This window comes from Rhinopithecus bieti, unplaced genomic scaffold (assembly GCF_001698545.2).
Source record: "Rhinopithecus bieti isolate Rb0 unplaced genomic scaffold, ASM169854v2 scaffold_110, whole genome shotgun sequence".
Lineage (NCBI taxonomy): Eukaryota > Metazoa > Chordata > Mammalia > Primates > Cercopithecidae > Rhinopithecus > Rhinopithecus bieti.
In genome coordinates, this window is record NW_016803311.1 from 2,459,600 (window position 1) to 2,479,422 (window position 19,823).

Genomic DNA, 19,823 nt, shown 5'->3' on the forward strand with positions numbered 1-19,823 from the left:
GGGATCTGGATGGGTAAAATTTTATTTGATGAGAGAGTTCTGTTGCTAAAACAAAGCCTGGAAACTTTGACTTGTTATTTTATTAAAAAATGACAAAAACATCTGAAAGTGCTGATGCCATTGATCAGCACACCTTAAGGAATGAAAATGGAGACAAAGGTTAGCTTGAGATGGATGCTTACTGCCTCTAACCTTGTCAATTTTTTTGAATTGAGAAGTCAACATTTAAGATTAAAGAGCATGTAAGATATGGTAGAAATATACTGATAATTGTATCTAAAAGTTAAGGTTTATTTAATGACACCATACAGTTGTTTTAGTTTTTCAGAAAAGGAACCACCTTACAAAATGAAAATGTATTGATTGTCATATGTTCAAATAAAACTTTTTAGGATACTTTCGTGAATAACAGTAGTGTGTTGACTGTCAAGTGCTAGTGAACTTAGAAATTAATATCAAGATGATTAGAGAAAGCTTCATGGATAATGCAATATATGATTTGTGCTTTGATAGATGGTATATTATGGAGAAATTAAAAGTGAATGGTTTGGTAAAACAAATAATTTTTTAACATATACTTATTACCAGTAATATATAAACTTTTTTAAATAGAGGAGAAAAAAAACCCATAAAACCTCCATTTCATTTTTTGATTTTTGTTATTCCTTTTTCAAAATTTGTTTATGATGCATAAGCTATCTTTTCAAAGTTATCATCATCCAGTATAGTAAAATTCATCCTTGAATTCACTTAACAACTGGGTGTACCCGGATATTCTGATAGTTTTTAAAAATATTCTTATTGGCTCTTGTCATCCATACTACTTCCTATCTGCATTACCATTGGTTTTGGATAAATCCAAAATTGTTTCACTATCACAAATAATGTTGTAATTCGCGCTCTCTTGATACCACACATATTTTTTTTCCCTCCCATTATATCTGGCTTACTTTCAGCATAAATACCTAGAAGACATTACATAATTAGTGGATTAAGTAATGGGAATTAAATTTTTTTATTACTTGTTGATATGCTGTCGGTAAACTGCATTCCAAAAGCGTTTTTACTGTCCTAACCCAAATAAATTTTTCATAGTAGGATTACTGGGCTATCCTGCTATATACTTTTTTTTAAAAAAAAAATTTTATTTTTTTACAATTTTTATTTTAGGATTCTGGTATGGGTTATCTATGCAAGTTTGTGTCTCTGAAAGGTGTGCTTGCTGTTTCGGTTTAGTGAATGATCCCCTGTCTCATATCCCAAGACACTAAACATAGCTGCTGGCTATCTTTCCAAGTCAAAGATGAGTCCTCTGCCTTAAATAGCAGCGAAGTGTAAGGTTAAATTTCCAAAGAGAAAGTTCTTGCCCTGCTTCATGGAAATCTCTTCTCTCTCCTTTCTGGCAAAACGTCTTAAGATGAAATGAAATTGGTCTTGGATGTGGCAAATCCTGGAAAGAATAGTATGGTTCCGGTACCTAGGGTTATAGAGGAAAAAATATTGGGCCTTGTCTGATAAAAATCATTATCATTTAAATTTTTTTTTTTTTTTTTTTTTTTTTGGCTCTATTATACTTTGAAGTTCTAGCGGTACATGTGCAAAGTGGCAGGTTTGTTACCATATATGTTGTATACTTATGCCATGTTGGTGTGTTTGTATTTTGATATACTCGGTCAGCACCATCAATTCATCATTTATATCTTGGTTATACTCAATGCAAGCCCTCTCCTCCCCTTCCCCCCTCCCATGATAGCCCCAGTTGTGTGATGTTTTCAAAAGGCTCTTGTCTGAGTGCCAAGTGGGATCTCGATTGTTCCAGTTCTTCTATATATGAGTGAGAACATTGCGGTGTTTGGTTTTCTGTTCTTGTGACTAGTTTGCTAAGGATGATGGTTTCCAGCTGCCGATGCCATGTCTCCCCTACAAGGACGCAAACTCATTGATAATTTTTAAAGCTGAGTTATGGGTACATGGGAGTTTATTATGTTATTGTCTCTACTTCTGTGTATGTTTGAACTTTTCTTATACTAACAATTAAAAAAGAAAGAAAGAAAAACATGACCCCGTCTAAACCTCTGATGTTTAGTCATTAGTGCTCTCTGAGGTTTTACGTTTCTTCTTGCTGTCACTTTTCTTCACTGTCCAAATGGAGTTTTGCCATCATGCACAGTTCCCTTATTTGGGAGTGTGGAAATAGGGTATAGGTAAAATCAGGAGCTTTTCAGGAGAAAATAACAGCTTCTAACTAGTTCTGAGTCTCCTTTAATTCCAATAAAACTGTGGCCTTTAATTAAAACAAAATTGCTCATGATGTGATGATATACTTTCTGATATAAATTCTTTTAAAAAATGTTTCTGAGCAGAAAGAATATTAAAGTCATTCATCAGCATTTATCAAGTGTTCACTGGTGAAGCCTCTACTGTATCCCTTGAGGCATTTGAAAAAGACAGTGTTCCTTGCCCTTAAGATGATAACAGCCTGTTTGGAGACACACAGCAAATGCTCAGAGATATTTCGATAGAACATAATTTATGAAACAGTATAAGTACTATACATTAACCAGTATTAGATTCCACATTCATTCTTTTGCAGATAGGTACTGAGTGCCTATATTAATATTAATGGCATAGAAGGAAATGGTACTATCCATATAAACTTCACACGTTCACACAGGTATCATTTTATCCTTAATCCTTCTTAAAATTCATGTCTTTACTGCTTCTCTTCCACTCTGACTTAATCAGTCCTAGAAATTGTTAATTTTCTTCCTTCTCTGCTGTCTTCAGAGAAGGCCAGGGAAGGTTCCTTCCAAATCACAAGGAACGTGTCATGGGATCCTCTTATAACAAAGCTGCTTTTTTTACTTTATTTTATTTATGGTTAGGATTCAAGACTGACGGGCTGTTTCAAATTCCTCCTACTATTGAGAAACAAAGTATTATATCAATAGAAATATCCACGTTGCTTACCTTGCTGTGTTTCTGAGTTCCGTGGTCCCAGCAGTTGTTTAGGAGTATTGTTAAAGTGCTTTTTCATCTGGTTTCATCTGGATATTTCTGGTGGAATGTGATGACTTACAGACTTTGCTAGTCTCTGCTGGGTCCCTCTGCCTGTCTGGTTTGTAGACTATTTCTACATGGCTTGGACCTCAGGATTCTTTTATCTCCTATTGATGAAAACTTAGTATATAGTGTTAAGTTATATAAATTGAAAGACTTACAGTGTGTAAAACTTATTTTTAAATTTCTGTTCTTTAATGGACTTTTTATTTTTGAGAAGCGCTATATAACTGAGCTAATTCAATTCAGTAGAGAAGGTGGCTCTTTGATTGCAGCTCTCAGATTTTGGGGTTTTATCTTGTCAGCTATTCCAGATAATAAGTTTCTGTTAGCTTTTGTTGCATTTGTACCTCTAACTGTTGCTGGTTATTTAAATTCTCAAGAGATATAAATGCAGTTACTTGCATCCAATTTTTTTTTCTTTTCTTTCCAGCTAGGAGTTCTCCTCTTTATCACTCTTTCTCTTCCTATGTTGGTGAATTGTCTTGACAGTAAAAAACCTTAAAGTCTAACTCTAGTCTTTTCTCCGAAAGCTCAGATCAGAGTCTTCCCTGCTGCTTCTTCCGGCTTCTGTCTTCAGACCCGTTAATTCCTCCGCAGCAAAGATACCTGAGTCACAGGGAAATCACTCAGCCCCAGTGTAACTTAGTGAAAGACAGCAGGCTTTACCCTCAGACAGTCCTGGTTTTGTGTACTCCAAGTACCACTTACTGGTCATGTAACCCTAAGAAAGTCACTTAGCCTCTCTAAGTTTTCCCATTGGTGTAATATGAGTATTAGTTAATAATTTATGGATTTTCAGAAGGTTTAAATGGGATAATGTTTATAAAGTAATTGCCATAGTGGCTGATATGTGGCAAAATCTTATGAAGTGGTAGCAATTCATATATTAACAACAGTATCTCCTGGTGGAGGGGAGAGGAGAATGGGTGGATACAGGATACAGAATCAAAATGCCAGACAGGCAGACAGGAGACTTTAAAATCTAAAAATGCTGCCCAGTGTTCCTAAAGAAGGGCTAAGTGGGGTCACTTTTCTACTTTTGTCCCAGTGGATCATCTTGCCTTGATGTATCCAGGTCCCCACCTGTGGCCAGTGTATCTGAACTAGGTATGGATGTTAAGTAGGATTTTAACAGATGTTTGGGGAGGATGGTGGTATAAAGGAGATAATACAGATGGAGGGAACACTGAGAGCAAAATTGTAGAACATTTTCAGGGAACAAAATCCTCCATGCTGATGATACAGGGTGTAAGTGGGAGCAGTTAAGGGAACGTAAGTCATGGAAAATTAAAAACAGTTTGTAGATAGCCTTAAATGTCATGCTAGGAAATTGTATTTCATTCTGTAGGTAATAGTGAACCATTAAAAAATTCTTTTTATTATGGGGTAATATTTGGAGGTTTGGATTTCAGCAAGGGTACGTTGTGTCCACTTGATTAGTAAGTATGGACAATAAAGCATGAGTCACCAATCCCATTACCTACAGTATCTAGAAAAAATATGTCTGTCTCTTACCCTATCTTAAAACAGTTACATTTTGTTTCTGAAGAGGCTATTGTTGAAGAGTACCATTTAACCCACTTGTTCCTAAGGTGTTTGTTTCTCTCCTATTTCTACCCTTCTTAACATTTATTGCCTACTCATCCACTCCTTTCTCTCCTACCCCTAGTAGCCTAAGTGGAGTTGCCAAAATTAGGGATAAACAGTAACAATGCAAAAGAATTATCAGAGAAAACTAGAAGCAATATTGACTTCATACGGAGCCCCTAATCAACTTGAACTTCTTTTTTCTGCAATCAGTTTCTCAGGTTGAAAACTTGAACTTCTTAAATCTTTCTTGACTACTAAAGCCAGTATTGACATCAAATCAATAGTCAGAGCTGAACTGTAGGAAGGAGGCAAATTTTCTTAGTGTAGATCTTGGAGTCAGGGTGGTTTTAGGGAATCAGGAAGGCTGATTTGACAAGTTTCACTGCTGGATCGACAGTGGTGGGAAATGAGAGTGAAAGCAATAATATCTCCAAACTTGTCTGCATGTAGCTCTCACTTGATAGTTTCTTTTATTTAGAATGCTTTATTTTTCCCTTTATCCTAAAGCTCATTCCCTTCCTTTCCTAAAAAAACTGCTCAAAAACCATATATTCCATGACCCTGAATAACCTGCCTGATTCAGTTTTGATTGTTTCAACAATTCGCCAGCACTTATGAATGTTGCACTTAAAAAAAAATCAAGCAAACCTAAAAATAATCACCTTTTTGACCTAATAGCCTCCTTTATCTCTCTTTTCACAGTTAGACTTCCCAATTGGGTAGTGTACATGTATTGCCTCTGCTTCATTTTCTCCATCAATTTTCCAGTATTTATAATCTAGCTTCTGCACATATTCCTGCCTCTTGCAAAATTGTTTTTCTAGCATTGCCAATGACATTGTAATGAGTAAACATAATAATTTACAATGTTTATCATATTTGCGGCATTTAAAATTGCTGATCAGGTCTTTACATTTTCTTTTTTCTTTTTTTCTTTTTTGATACAGAGTCTCACTCTGTTGCCCAGGCTCTAGTGCAGTGGTGCCATCTTGGCTCACTGCATCCTCCACCTTCCAGGTTCAAGCGATTCTCGTGTCTCAGCCTCCCAAGTAGCTGGGATTACAGACGTGTGCTGATTTTTGTATTTTTAGTAGAGACGGAGTTTTGCCATGTTGGGCAGGCTGGTCTCCAACTCCTGGCCTTAAGTGATCTGCTTGCCTTGGTCTCCCAAAGTGTTGGGATTACACTAAAATAAAATACTTAAATATAAATACTTAAATATATATCTAACAATATATGAGCCACCATACCCGGCCAGTTTATCGTTTTTTCTTTAATGGATATGCTTTTGGTATCATACATATCAAAGGACTAATCAGCTAACCAAAAATTACAAGATTTTCTTCTGTTTTATGGTTTTATATTCATGTCCCATTTTGAGTTAATTTACGTATGTATATGGTATGACATAAAATCAAGGTTTATGTCTTTGCATATGGGTATCAGGCTTTCCCAGCACCATTCGTTGAAAAACCCTAAACTTTCTTTTTTTGTTATTTCTTTTTTTGTTTTGTTTTTCTTTATTTCTTTAAAAAAAAAAAGGATCCATGTGCAGAACGTGCAGGTTTGTTACATAGGTATGCATGTGCCATGGTGGTTTGCTGTACCTGTTGACCCATCCTTTAAGTTCCCTCCCCTCGCCCCCTACTCCCCAACTGGCCCTGGTGTGTGTTGTTCCCCTCCCTGTGTTCATGTGTTCTCATTGCTCAACTTGCACTTATGAGTGAGAACATGCGGTGTTTGGTTTTCTGTTCCTGTGTTAGTTTGCTGAGGATGATGGCTTCCAGCTTCATCCATGTCCCTGCAAAGGACATGATCTCATTCCTTTTATGGCTGCATAGTATTCCATGGTGTATATGTGCCACATTTTCTTTATCCAGTCTGTCATTGATGGGCATTTGGGTTGGTTCCAAGTCTTTGCTATTGTAAATAGTGCTGCAGTAAACATACATGTGTATGTGTCTTTATAGTAACGTGATTTATAATCCTTTGGGTATATACCCAATAATGGGATTGATGGGTCAAATAGTATTTCTGGTTCTGTATCTTTGAGGAATTGCTATACTGTCTTCCACAATGGTTGAACTAATTTACATTCCCACTAACAGGGTAAAAGCATTCCTATTTCTCCACACCCTTGCCAGCATCTGACTGGTGTGAGATGGTATCTCACTGGTATTTCTCTGATGATCAGTGATGTTGAGCTTTTTTTTTTTCATACGTTTGTTGGTCTTGTAGAGGTCTTCTTTTGAGAAGTGTCTGTTCATATCCTTTGCTCACTTTTTGATGGGGTTGTAAATTTGTTTAAGTTCCCTGTAAATTATGGATATTAGACCTTTATCAGGTAGGTAGATTGCAAAAAGTTTCTCCCATTCTGTAAGTTGCTTGTTCACTCTGATGATAATTTCTGTTGCTGTGCAGAAGCTCTTTAGTTTAATTAGATCCTATGTGTCAATTTTGGCTTTTGTTTCAATTGTTTTTGGCATTTTTGTCGTGAAGTCTTTGCCCATACCTATGTCCTAAATGGTACTGCCTACGTTTTCTTCTAGGGTGAAAACACCTAAACGTTCTATATTAAATTGCCTTTGCATCTTCGTTAAAAATCAACTGACCGGCCAGGCATGATGGCTCAATGCCTGTAATCCCAGCACTTTGGGAGGCCAAGGCGGGCAGATCACGAGGTCAGGAGATCGAGACCATTCTGGCCAACATGGTGAAAGCCCGTCTCTACTAAAATACAAAAAAATTAGCCAGGTGTGGTGGTGCGTACCTGTAGTCCCAGATACTTGGGAGGCTGAGGCAGGGGAATCGCTTGAATCCGGGAGAGCAGGGGTGGAGGTTGCAGTGAGCTGAGATCGTTCCACTGCACTCCAGCCTGGTGACAGAGCAAGACTCCATCTCAAAAAAAAAAAAAAAAAAAAAAATCAATTGACCACATTTGTGGGTCCTTTTTAGACTTTCTATTCTGTTAGGTTCATCTACGTATCACCAATACCATACTGTCTCAATTACTGTAGTATATGTTAATATTAGATTGTGTGAGTCTTCTAACTGTTCCTTTAGAAAAATCTTTGTCTATTCTTGCTCCTTTACATTTACATATATATTCTAGAATTCACTGTTCTATATCTATAAAGAATCTTGATGGCATTTTTATTGTGATTGCATTAATTCTGTGGAGCAATTTGGGAAAAATTGACATCTTAACTACATAAGTCTTCCAATCCGTGGACAGAGTTTGAGTTGACATCTTTGCTTTATAGTGTCTTTCAATTCATGGACAGAGTTTGTCTCTCCATTTATTTACATTTTCTTTGATTTTTTTTTTTTTTTTTTACTTCAGAATTTTAAAAAAATCTTAGTGCACAGATTATGCACATATATTTTAGATTTATATTTAAGATTTTATTGAGAGAGTATTATAAATGATACTTATAAAAATGATTGGTTCCCTATTGTTCATTCCTAGTGAATAGAAAACAATGAATATTTGAATGCTGACCTTGCATCTGCTAAAATTGCTAATAGCTCTAACTTTTGTGTAGATTCCTTGGGATTTTATATGTAGATATCATGTTGTCTACAAACAGAGGTAGTTTTATTTCTTCCTTCTCTATTTGAATATTTTCTTTTTCTTGTCCTACATCACTTTCTAAGATTTCCAGTATGATATTAAATAGAACTGGTGAAAGTGGACATACCTGACTAATTCCCGGTCCTGAGGGGTAACAATTAGTCTCTTATTATGTTAGCTGTGGTTCTTTGTAAAAGTCCTCTATGATTAAGGAAGTTTTCTTATATTCCTAGTTTGCTAAGAATTTTAATTATTAATGGATATTGAATATTTAAAAATGCCTTTTCTGCATCTACTGATGTGATCATGTCATTTTTCTTGTTTAGTTTGATTTTTTAATGTTGAACCAACCTTACATTTTGGGATACACCTTAAATTGGTGCGATGTATTATTCTTTTATACATTTTGGATTGGATTTGATAATATTTTGTTGAATTTTATGTGTATGTTCTTAAGGAATATTGGTCTAGAGTTTTCTTATTTTTCTACAATGGTAGCCTTATAAAATGAGTTGAGAAATATTCTCCTGTGCACTTTGGGAGGCTGAGGTGGCTGGATTACGAGGTCAGGAGATTGAGACCATCCTGGCTAACACAGTGAAACACCAACTCTACTAAAAATACAAAAATAAATTAGCCAGGCATGGTGGTGGGCACCTATAGTCCCAGCTACTCGGGAGACTGAGGCAGGAGAATGGCATGAACCTGGGAGGCGGAGCTTGCAGTGAGCCAAGATCAGGCCACTGCACTCCAGCCTGGGGGACAGAGCGAGACTCCATCTCAAAAAAAAACCCAAAATGAAATATTCTCCCTTTCTGTTTTCTGGAGGAGATTGTGTAGAATTGTTATTCTTTTGTAAATGATGGTTTGAATTTACCACTGAAACCATCTGTGTCTTGAATTTTCTCTTCTAGAAGGTGTTTAACTACAGATGCAATTTCTTTAAGAAAAATAGGTTTATTCAAGTTTTCTGTTTCTACTTGGGTGAGTTTTCATAGCTTATGTCTTTGAAGGAATGGGTCTATTTCATTTAGATTGTTGAATTTGTGCACACAGAGTTGTTTATAGTGTTCTCTCATTATCCTTATGTCTGTAGGGTGAGTAGTGACATCTCATTCTTTATGTTGGTAATTTATGTTCTCTCTCCTTTTTTTGGTCAATCTGGCTTAAAGTTTAACAATTTTATTGGTTTTTCTTTTCGAAGAAACACCTTTTAGTTTTATTGGATTTTGTCTATTTTTTCTGTTTTGAATTTCACTGATTTCTACTCTGTATTATTTTTTTCCTTTTGCTTACTTTGAATGTTTGCTCCTTCTTTTCTAACTTAAGATAGAAGTTAAAATTATTCATTTTATATCTTCGTTTCTAATATAAACACTTAATCTACAGATTTCTCTCTAAGCACTGCTTTAGTTTCATCCCACAGATTTTGATATATTTTCATTTTCATTCAGTTCAAAATATTTTCTATATTTTTGTGACTTTTTTGATTATTTAAGGGTGTGTTAATTAATAATATTTTGTAGTTTTTCGTGTATCTTTGTTGATTTCTATTTTAATTCTATTAAGAGAACATTTATTGTCTTTTATATATCAGAAAAGCTGCTGGAATTTTTTATTGGAATTGTGTTGTTTTTATAAATTAATTTGAGGAATACTGACATCTTAGCAATATTGAGTGTTTTGGTCCATTAACAATATATATCTTTCTATTTATTTAGGTCTTCCTTAATTTTTCTCAGCAATATTTTACAGTTCTAAGTGTAGAGATATTTCATCTCTCTTGTCAGATTTATCTATAAATATTTCATATTTTTAATGATATTGTAAAGGTCATTGTTTTAATTTTAATTTCTGATTTTTATTTTATTGCTAATATATGGAAATACAATTGATTTTGTACATTTGATCTTGTATTTTTCAACCTTGTGAAACTTAGTTATTAGTTCTAGAAATGCATATTTAATGTAACTATTGATATGCTTCGATTAAGTGTAACATTTATTATTAGTTTTCTGTTTTTCTGTTCTGTTTTTAAAACTTCTCTGTTTTCCTTTTCAAACCATCTTTTGAGTAATATAAGTAGTTACTTATATAATTGTGAAGTTTCATTTTAATTTGCCTATTGACCAAAATCTGTATTAGTATCTAGGGCTGCTGTCACAAATTACCACAAACTTAGTGATTTTAAACAACAGAAATGTACCCTCTCAGAGTTCTCAAGGCTGGAAGGCTGAAGTCAAGCAGGCCCTCGCTCCCTCTGGGGGCTCTGAGGGAGAATCCATTCCTTGCCTCTTCCAGCTCTGGTGGCCATCATCAGCCCTGAATATGGGGCCACATCACCCCCATCTCTGCTTCCATGGCCCCATTGTTTCCTGCTCTGTTTTTAGTGGCTACTCTAGAGATTATAATATACTTCCACACTTCACGCAATCTGCTTAGAATTAATATTTTATCACTTCAAGTGAAATCAAGAAGTCTTTCAGCTACATAAGTCTCCTTACCCTCTCTCCTTTATGATGTAATTGTCATATACATTGAGTCTACATGCATTGAAAATCCCAACAGTGCTATTTTTTGGTTATAATTTTTGCTTCTTTCTGTGGTCTGCCACCCACTGTTTGATTCCCAGGGGTCCCCTTTCCTGGTGTTCTGGCTGGAAAACAATTTCAGCTCTTCCCATTGCAACTGGTTCTCATCTTGGGGCAAAGCAGTAAGAGAAAGGAGCCTGCAAGGTCACTACCACCATCCCTGCACGACAGTTGCTTCTGCCCAGGGTAGAGTGGGAAGAGTGAAAAGAGATCCACTCCATAAGGACAGCCTTTTCACTGCCAGTTGGCAGGGGCAGGGGCAAAGCACTGACTGACCTCTGCTGTGCTTGTGAGATGTGTGTGTGTGGGTGGGGTGGGGAGTAGGGGATGGGGGTGGGTGGTACTGCTGTTACTTCCTAGCGCTTGAAATCAGAAGTGTTTGGGGCTGCCTCCTGCTCATGACTAGTTGAGGGCAGACAGAGGGCTAGGTCGGTGGGGGGCGGGGGGGCTACCATATTGTTGCCGGCAACTAGATCAAAAGGGATCTACCGGCAGAGGCCCCTGCTCCTGATTTGCTAGGCAGAGTAGGTTTTTTTTGGAGCTCTCCCTGTTTGGGCATGTTCACAGTTCTAATTCCAGGCGGCCCTAGAGCCCAAGGTGGGATATATAGGAAGGAGGAAAAGACAAACAACAACGACAACAAAACACCCACCCTCAAACAAAAAGTCAGAGAGCTTCATTGCTTTGTTGTCGTTTCAATGCCGTACTCCCTACTTCCTTGGCCTTTTGTCATCTAGCTTTCAGCATTATCTGATAGGGATTTTATATATTCAGTTCAGATTTTTAGTTGTAATCAGTAGGAAAGATTGGATGGAGTGTACTTAGTCTACCTTAACTGGAACCGGAGACCCTCTATGTAATTTGTAATGCTTTATCCAATATTTTTCACTATACTGAATAGTTATCAAGGGTAATATCCTTGAGTGTAGTGTAATTCAGTATATGAATCTATCCATATATTTGGGATCCAGCATACAGTATTTGATATGTGGTATAAATTCAGTGATACAACCCTATTCTACTCTGTTTTAATTATTTATTTATTTATTTCTTTATTGAAGCAAAGTATCATTTTTGTTTTAATGTTTGTATAGCTTTCCTGCCCTTGGCAGGAGTTATCCTCATATTTAGACTATACTTTCAGTTTTTTATGGTTGCCAAATCGACTTTTAGTTTTCATTTGGATTACTGCTTTGCTTTGCAGTGCTGAAACTTCTTTGTTGAAGAAATGTCTTCAGAGTCAGAAAAGGATAAAGAGAGACTGATTCAAGCTGCCAAAATGTTCTTTCATGTACAAGATTTTGCTTCTGTCACAAACACACTGACTGAGTTGTTTAATCGCAGTATGAACACTCAAATCCTTTTGATGGCTGTGAAAAACAATAGTAACATTAAGGATTTTTTTGAGCAAATGCTCAAAATTTTTGAGATGCAATCTGTAGTGTATACAAAACTTGACAAAATTCAAAAGGAGTCTTTAGGTTCCAAGGTTGCAATGGCCATGTGCTCTATGGTTCAGAAGGGTACCAGTGTAGAGGAGTTGCATCAGTCAGCTAAAGAAGTGTTCAAAAGTGCCCATACACCAGTCATCATCTCTGCACTAAACAGCAGTAACATCCTTGGGAGTTTGGAATCTTCTCTTTCACACTTGATGAAATTCCCCATCATGAATCTTCAATTAAGTGACTTCTATACAGAAGACACCAAAGAGCAATCAGATGTCACCACATCTGAGACAACCAGGAGTCCAGATTCTTCCAAAACCACTATGACAGACACCTTGAAAAAACTGCAGGATGCACTAAAAACTGAGGATTCCAACAATTCCATAGAGTCAGCAGCAGATTTGTTGGAACAAATTGTCAAGGCTATGGGACCAATCTTAGAGATTCTCCAAAAAGCCATAAAGACTATGGAAATGAATATTTCTGTGTTTAAGAAAGCCAGTGACAAGTAGGGATGCAACAGAACTGTTCATTTCTGTCAGAAAACTAATTCAAATCTTATGGTTTTTCATAGTGGTTTCTAAGATCTTTTGGTGCCAAACATGGTATATTAGAACATAAGTACATGAAAGTCATCTGGCAAAACATTTACCTGTAGTTTTGCTTTATTAAAATAAATAACTCAGAAAGCCTGTTTGAAATGTCAGTCACTAAGAAGAATATGTTGTTGAAAAAAACAAAGTGGTATTACATTTGAGGATGTTTCTAAATATTATGTTTCATCTTAAAGCATAATTAAAACAACCCTAAAGTAGTTCCCACTCTTAACTATTCTATTTCCAGTGAGAAGTCCAGGTAAACTGTAAATGTTGTCATTAGATAGACAACCTAGGCCTGGGAAACAAAATAAACTCAATTTTTGTCACTCATATACCAATTTCTATATACTTCAGTACTTTGACGATCAGAAGCCATCACTAAATATTTTAGATACGATTCATTCATAAGTAAATAAGAACAGTGAATGAGCAATAGTAGACTTTTCCTGCTTATGTGAGTAAGACTAGAGCAGATAGTTCATTCTCATTTGTCTCCTTCCGAGGTCTTATGATTAGGAGATTAGAGGTGGAAAAATGGAGGTACTCTAGCCTTTCACAAAGAAAAGATTTTCACAAAGAAAACACTTGCAGAAGTAGGATATCTGAGATGTGCTTGTATTTAAAGAGATGAGATAGGACAGTCTCTTTGTCTACCATAAGTCTTTGGTTCTCATGCATTGTAAATGAGTGTGTACTCCTAAGATTGGCCTTGAAGTTAACTATTTCACATGATACCTTGATAGAAACTCTGTTGAGAATAGGAAAAGCAGTGACAACTCCAAGCCAAAGTCATCATTGTAATTACTATTGTCATTTAAAATAAGGAATCCCTTCTCCATCCCCAGACAAATGGTAAGCATTTCAGAATGTTTGGTAGGGAGGGTCAAGTGGATTTTGACCATTACCAGAGCTGGGAGGTCCTGGAAAAAGGATGAGTTTCAATATATTAACTCTCATTTTCTCTCCACAGCAAAGCTGAAATCTTGCTTATTTGTAATAGGTTTCTGTTAAGAACTCTATTATTTTGAACAGGATGTTAAATTGATTCATTTGCTGCCACCACCTCAGAAGAAACATATATATACACATATATATACACACACACACATACCCACACACATACACATAAACACACGCACACACAGGGTGAGAGAGAGGAGAAGGGAGACAGGACTCTCACTTTGCTACTTTTTCTAGACATATATGTGCCTAGGGTTTCAATCTCTTTTTAGTCTTAGAATTATGTTTCAGAATGTTGGATGCAACAGCTAGGGGGATTCATATGGAAGTGAATGAGACAAGGACCAAGAAAAGTCTTGGTGCAGAGTCCTTCTGTGAAGTGACTGGAAGAATGGCTGGTGGCAGTTCACAGGAAGTCCTTGCCAGATGCCAGTGGGAATGACAACCAGGGTGTTAGAGATGGGAAGTGCCCACTTCAATAAAGATGAGTGGTCTTCAAGTGCTGGTGGCTGTTGTTAGGTTGGTGATCATTTACAGTGTTTCACATTTTCCCACTACTGGGTACCACCAGTCTGACCACTCTAATGACATCATGTCTGCTACTGCCTCTTGGCTTATGGAAATACTGAGGAAAGGCTGTATTTTTTCTCAAACCTATTACTCACATTTAATGTCTCTCAAATACTTTGGTTGTGGGTTCCTCTCATTTTCTCTAATATCCTTTGATTTTTGAAGAACAAAGTGGGGGGGACTCATGTGTTTCTATGCTATGCCTGGTCTCATTCCTCCTCTAGGCTGTGAACATGGCATGGCCTAGCTGTTTGAATGAAGCATAAATAGGGAGGAAAAAGTGAACTGCCACACAACAGAACACAACACATGATCATTTACTATTATAAAAAAGGAAATCCTATTCTACTTGTATTTTTTTCTTTATCAGTTGCCAATGTTTGCTGCATCTTGGTATTTCTGAAAGCACCTAATTCAATAAATGCTTGTTGAATTTTACCAAATCAAGAGCTAGTTCATTCAGTGTGAATCAATTTGATTAATATCATTAGACAACTCAGTACAAGAATCCTGATTCTTCCAGCAAAACAAACTCTACTGAAATTTTCTTTAATTGGATTATTTTAAAAAGAGTAAATAGAGAACTTCAGGATAATCTAATAAGCATATTAAAGAGAACACTTTGTTATAAAAGTAAAGTATTACATGGATTGTTTTACTTTTAAATTTTCCTGTTTCAATCAGCTTCCTCAGGTTAAACAGTATGTTTCTGTACACATCAAAAGGAGAGATGCATGTATTTCTTTAATAAAATTACTATAGGACATAAGTATTCCTTATAGCACAGTCTCTGTTAACAATTGCATGAATTTACACATATTTGAGCATCCACTTTATCTTTGAAAGATATCCCAGCCTAACAAATTTATCCCAGCAGAAATTACAGTGGAATTTCTAAAACTAGTCTCTTAGAGTTTCATAAACATGTAACTTAGACTTTGAATCAATTTAAATCAATACTCTACAGACTCCTTGCTCAAAAACTTTGGACTATAGGGAGAGACTGAGGGGATGTGAACCATGTACATTTATTCTTAACCAAACTCATGAATCTATATAATTTTAAGAGAATAGTTTCTGTCTCCAGAGATTTGATCTGTAAAACAGCAGCAGGAGTTAGAACTAAGTTATCATTTTTAGAAACTTGGCTATTCCCCTAAGGATCATAATCATGTAAGTCACAGTGTTCTCAAATGTTGGTGTATAGCAGAATCATCTAGAAGACTTATTAAAACAGACTGTTCAATTTCTGATTCTGTAGTCTGGGATCGGGCTCTAAAATTCACATTTCTAACGAGTTCTTAAAGGATGCTGTTGCTGCTTGTGCCTGGAGAGTCAACGCTTTAGGAGAATTGTCTTACTCAGAAAATTATGGCTTCTCATGGAAATCAAATGCTTTTGGCTGACTTTTTAGCTTCATTGAGTGGCTTCAAATTGCCTGTCCAGCCCACATTACCCCTCACTCTCTGCCAGACCTGTCTGCTCCCGGACCTTATGCTGTACATACATCGATCATTCTGTATCTGCTTCTATTTTCTACTTTCCTCTAAATAAAACCTCATCTCTGATGGAAAGCTTTATCTAACCATAGGCCAGAGGAATCACATTTTTGTCTCAGCTCCAAGCATTTAATATTTGGCCTTGTTTTGAGCACTACACACTTGGCACATACTCTTTCTTTTTTTCTCCTTCCGCTCACCCCTTCTCCCAGGCTAGAGCCCTAAGGGCTGGTTCAAATGCAGCCTCTTACTTAAAGCCTTCCAGCTGTCTCTTCTTGCCTAGGTTGGAAGAAATCTTTCTTTTGAATTGTTTTGAACAGAAAACTTGATTTTCGCCTTTTTTTTTTTTTTTTTTTTGCCTTTCACTTGTGGCTTGCTTGTGTTCTTAATTTCTCCCAAGAGATTGTAAACTCATGAGAGATCTGGCCTAGTGTTCTCAACTTTTAATCCCCAAAGTGCTTTGTACATAGTATGGCTCAATACATGCATTTCTATGGCACAGGAAAAATGTACTTAAGATGTTGGTTGGCTTTTCCTAACATAGCATGTCATTACTGACTCATCAATGCTCACTGGAAGAGCTTGCTCCCAGAGCCATGCCCCCAGTACTCTCTACTAGGTAGCCAACAAACTGCCAAAGATGCTCTCCTATGCAAGTCACATAAATTGTCTGTTTGTAGAAATTCTTTCTTTTTTTCTTTTTTTGAGATCGAGCCTCACTCTGTTGCCCAGGCTGGAGTGCAGTGGTGTGAACTTGGCTCACTGCACTACGTCCACCTCCTGGGTTCAGACAATTTTCCTGCATCAGCCTCCCAAATAGCTGGGATTGCAGGCGCACACCACCATGCCTGGCTAATTTTTGTATTTTTAGTAGAGACGGGGTTTCGCCATGCTGGCCAGGCTGGTCTTGAACTCCTGACCTCGTGATCCATCCTCCTCAGCCTCCCAAACTGCTGGGATTACAGGGGTGAGCCACCATGCCTGGCAGAAATTCTTTCCTTTATTGACTGTAGAGGCTACTGCAACTAGGTGACAGAGGTGATTTGGCCTTGTTAGTTTCAAATCCCAATGTAAAGAAGGATAGTACAGAGATGCCTGAACTCCCTGCCAGGTAATTTTATGTAGCTTATTCCCCATTCTGTTTCTTTGATCATGACACAGGCCATTCAGGAAGTCCTATGGAGAGTAAATAGATGGACTGATTTTCAGTTTTGCTGCTTCTTATCCGAATCTCAGAAGGGATAAGGAGCATGGACTTTCAAAATCCAAAATTTTAGAGTTAGCCCACATCTTTACTCCATTTAGCTTGATACCAGGGTCTTTAAGTGATCATGATCAGGTTAAATAATCCCTTAGGTCCCTACCTAAATTACTACCTGAGGGAAGCGTTAGAGAACATTTCCAGCTATGCAATTCAACAATTTATACTTCTCTGCATCTGCTAGTTTACATGTAATGAGACCTCACTATATCGCTGATATTTGTTTGTAATCAGTGTTTTTTTCCTCTCATAATCTCTGTTAACCTTCACACATACCCTTATGTTTTCCTAATATTTATATTTGCTATGAAGACTTAAATTTGCCATCAAGTTCTCTATAAATTAACATATGAGTTTAAATTTTAACTTTTGTAATGTCTTAGGAACATGCATGAACACCCATTAGTGCTGGTGAATGAGATTTCACTAACATGTTTCATTAACTTTCCCTTTTATTTCTCAAGTTTCCATGTGTCTTCTCATCTGAGGCCATACTAGCTTGATCTTGAATGCTCATAAAAATATCTGAAGAAAATTCACACCTTGGTTAATCTCTGGGGTTCAAAGCTTTTCCGTTTGGTGAAGAATTTGTTCTTTGCTTTCTAACTTGATCTTCTTTGATTTCTTCCTATTTGGAATAACTAAATTAAAAAAAAAAAAGGAAGAGTCCTTGTATTCATTGGAACTCCTTCAACTGCTTGATGCTTGACATAGAAAATCTAATTCAAATTATGCAGGCAAAACCGTAAATTATTGATTTATATAATGAAAAATCTTGGAGTATTCAGGTTTAGGCAAAGTTGGATCCAGAGGCTTATACACTCTCATCAGGTCTCAGTTTCTTTTCATTTATCAGCTCTTCCTTTGTTGTGTTAGGTCCTTTCTCAAGGAGGTAGGGTCTCCTCTCCTGGTGGCAGGATCTCTACTGGCAGCTATAAGCTCCTACCCTGCTTTCATTAATATCCATTCAGAAAAGAAGCTCCCATTCTATTTCCAATTGCATTTCCAAACAAGTACCCTGATTGCATCTCACAGGCTCTGATTGGATCATTTTCTATTCCAGCATGAATCTTTGTGTCCATGAAGAAGAAATATACTGATTGGCTAAGGCCTGAGTTACAGGCCAATCACAGTCAGTGGGCTGAGCCAGCTCTGCATCAGTTGCTAGATGGGCAGAGTGATTTCCCCAAGAGTACTTAGGGTGCTCAGATTGAAATAAGGCAAAGGGGTGCAAGGAAAGGCATAAGAGAATTAACAAAGAGGAGGCCATGTACTGGTTTCAGCAGAATTATTATGGGATCATCCTTCCTGGAAAACAAATTTACATTTCTAGCCGAAAGGCCAATAAAAAAGATTTTATTTAAAATTTTTTTTAAATAAAAGGAGTCACAAGATTCCTTTATACTTGGCTTTTGGAAAAGATGATGACACTGGCCAAAAAGGAGAGAGATGCAATAGCTATAGGATCAGGGATGCATTTCTTGCTGGAAGCTGTAAAAAACAAAACAAAAGTTAGAGATGTTTTAGGTAGCAGAGTTTTTTTTTTTTTTTTTTTTTTTAAACCACCTCATTTCTTGATTTATCCACTTTCTTAACTTAGAAAATTCCTAATAAAAACATTTGAAGTTAGCTACTTAAAACACATTCTTTTAGATTTTTTGAACATAATTTGCTTATTTTGTAGATGATGAAACACACCAAGAGGTTAAAAGATGTACTTCCAGGTAACCCAGCCAGCTGGTGGTAGAGATCTGATTTTCCATCTTTATCATCACCAGCAGCATAATCACTGTTATCATTATCTCCATCTTAATTATCATCATCTTCATCACCATTATGAAAGTTAATGCAAACTGAATGCTGATTTTTGTGCTAGTATCTATTTTGAGCCCTTGCTATATATTAACTTACTTAAGCCTTACAACAAACCTATGAGATTTTTATTGTCATTATCCTTGGTTTTTAGTTGATGAGATTGTGACACAGAGATGTGATAAAACTTGCCAGTGTCACACATCTCGTAAGTAGTGTAGGCACCATTCAAATTTGGCCAGTTTGTCTCAATTCTGCATTCTTAACCACTAAACTCTTTGTCTGTGTATTACATGTCCATCCATAGAATTTTTCATTACAAGGTGAGCAAGAAATATTAACACAGTCCTGTTTCGAGTGTGTGTGTGTGTATGTGTGTGTACTAAGTACACATATACACCTTTCACAGGAAATGTGGGACAGGTTAGCAGTCAGTTCGGTGTGGAAGCAAAACTGGAAAAAAAAATTGTCAGATATAACTAATAATTGACCATACAATGGGATGGGGACTGAAATGAGATGGGAGATGGAAACATTGTAAAGAATAGTCTAAATAAAGACTAGAATCTCTTTTCAGCCAGTCTTCACTGATTGTTTAAGGTAGAAAAGATGTTTCTGGGAGGAAGAGATTCAACTCTAATTGCCTCAATATTTGCTCATATTGTTTGATAGGATAACCAGAGAGAAATGCATTTCTACTATTTTCACACTATATTTTTTGAGTTTTTTGGAATTTCTATACAGGAATGTGTGTGTGTGTGTGTATATATATATACACACACACAAGTAGAAATTCAAGACAGAAAAGACAGAAATGTACTCTGTGTGTGCCTGTATTTTATATATATATATATATATA

General features: G+C 36.5%; 3 protein-coding genes across 11 annotated transcripts in view; 1 reads left to right on the forward strand and 2 right to left on the reverse strand.

The window, feature by feature from the left end:
- Positions 1-3,059, reverse strand: part of SMCO3 (single-pass membrane protein with coiled-coil domains 3) — an 8,453-nt gene extending 5,394 nt beyond the window's left edge. The window contains exon 1 of the mRNA XM_017873599.1: positions 2,971-3,059. The gene's annotated coding sequence lies outside the window, so the exon portion shown is untranslated. The remainder of the gene's footprint in view (positions 1-2,970) is intronic.
- Positions 1-12,943, forward strand: part of CUNH12orf60 (chromosome unknown C12orf60 homolog) — a 20,484-nt gene extending 7,541 nt beyond the window's left edge. For all 9 annotated transcript variants that reach the window (XM_017873578.1, XM_017873553.1, XM_017873576.1 and 6 more), the window contains one exon: positions 12,023-12,943. In XM_017873578.1, coding sequence (XP_017729067.1) covers positions 12,047-12,775 — 729 coding nt within the window. In that variant the 5' untranslated portion in view covers positions 12,023-12,046 and the 3' untranslated portion in view covers positions 12,776-12,943. The remainder of the gene's footprint in view (positions 1-12,022) is intronic.
- Positions 12,944-14,738: 1,795 nt separating this feature from the next.
- Positions 14,739-19,823, reverse strand: part of ART4 (ADP-ribosyltransferase 4 (inactive) (Dombrock blood group)) — an 18,203-nt gene continuing 13,118 nt past the window's right edge. The window contains exon 3 of the mRNA XM_017873526.1: positions 14,739-18,643. Within this exon, the coding sequence (XP_017729015.1) occupies positions 18,552-18,643 (92 nt within the window). The 3' untranslated portion in view covers positions 14,739-18,551. The remainder of the gene's footprint in view (positions 18,644-19,823) is intronic.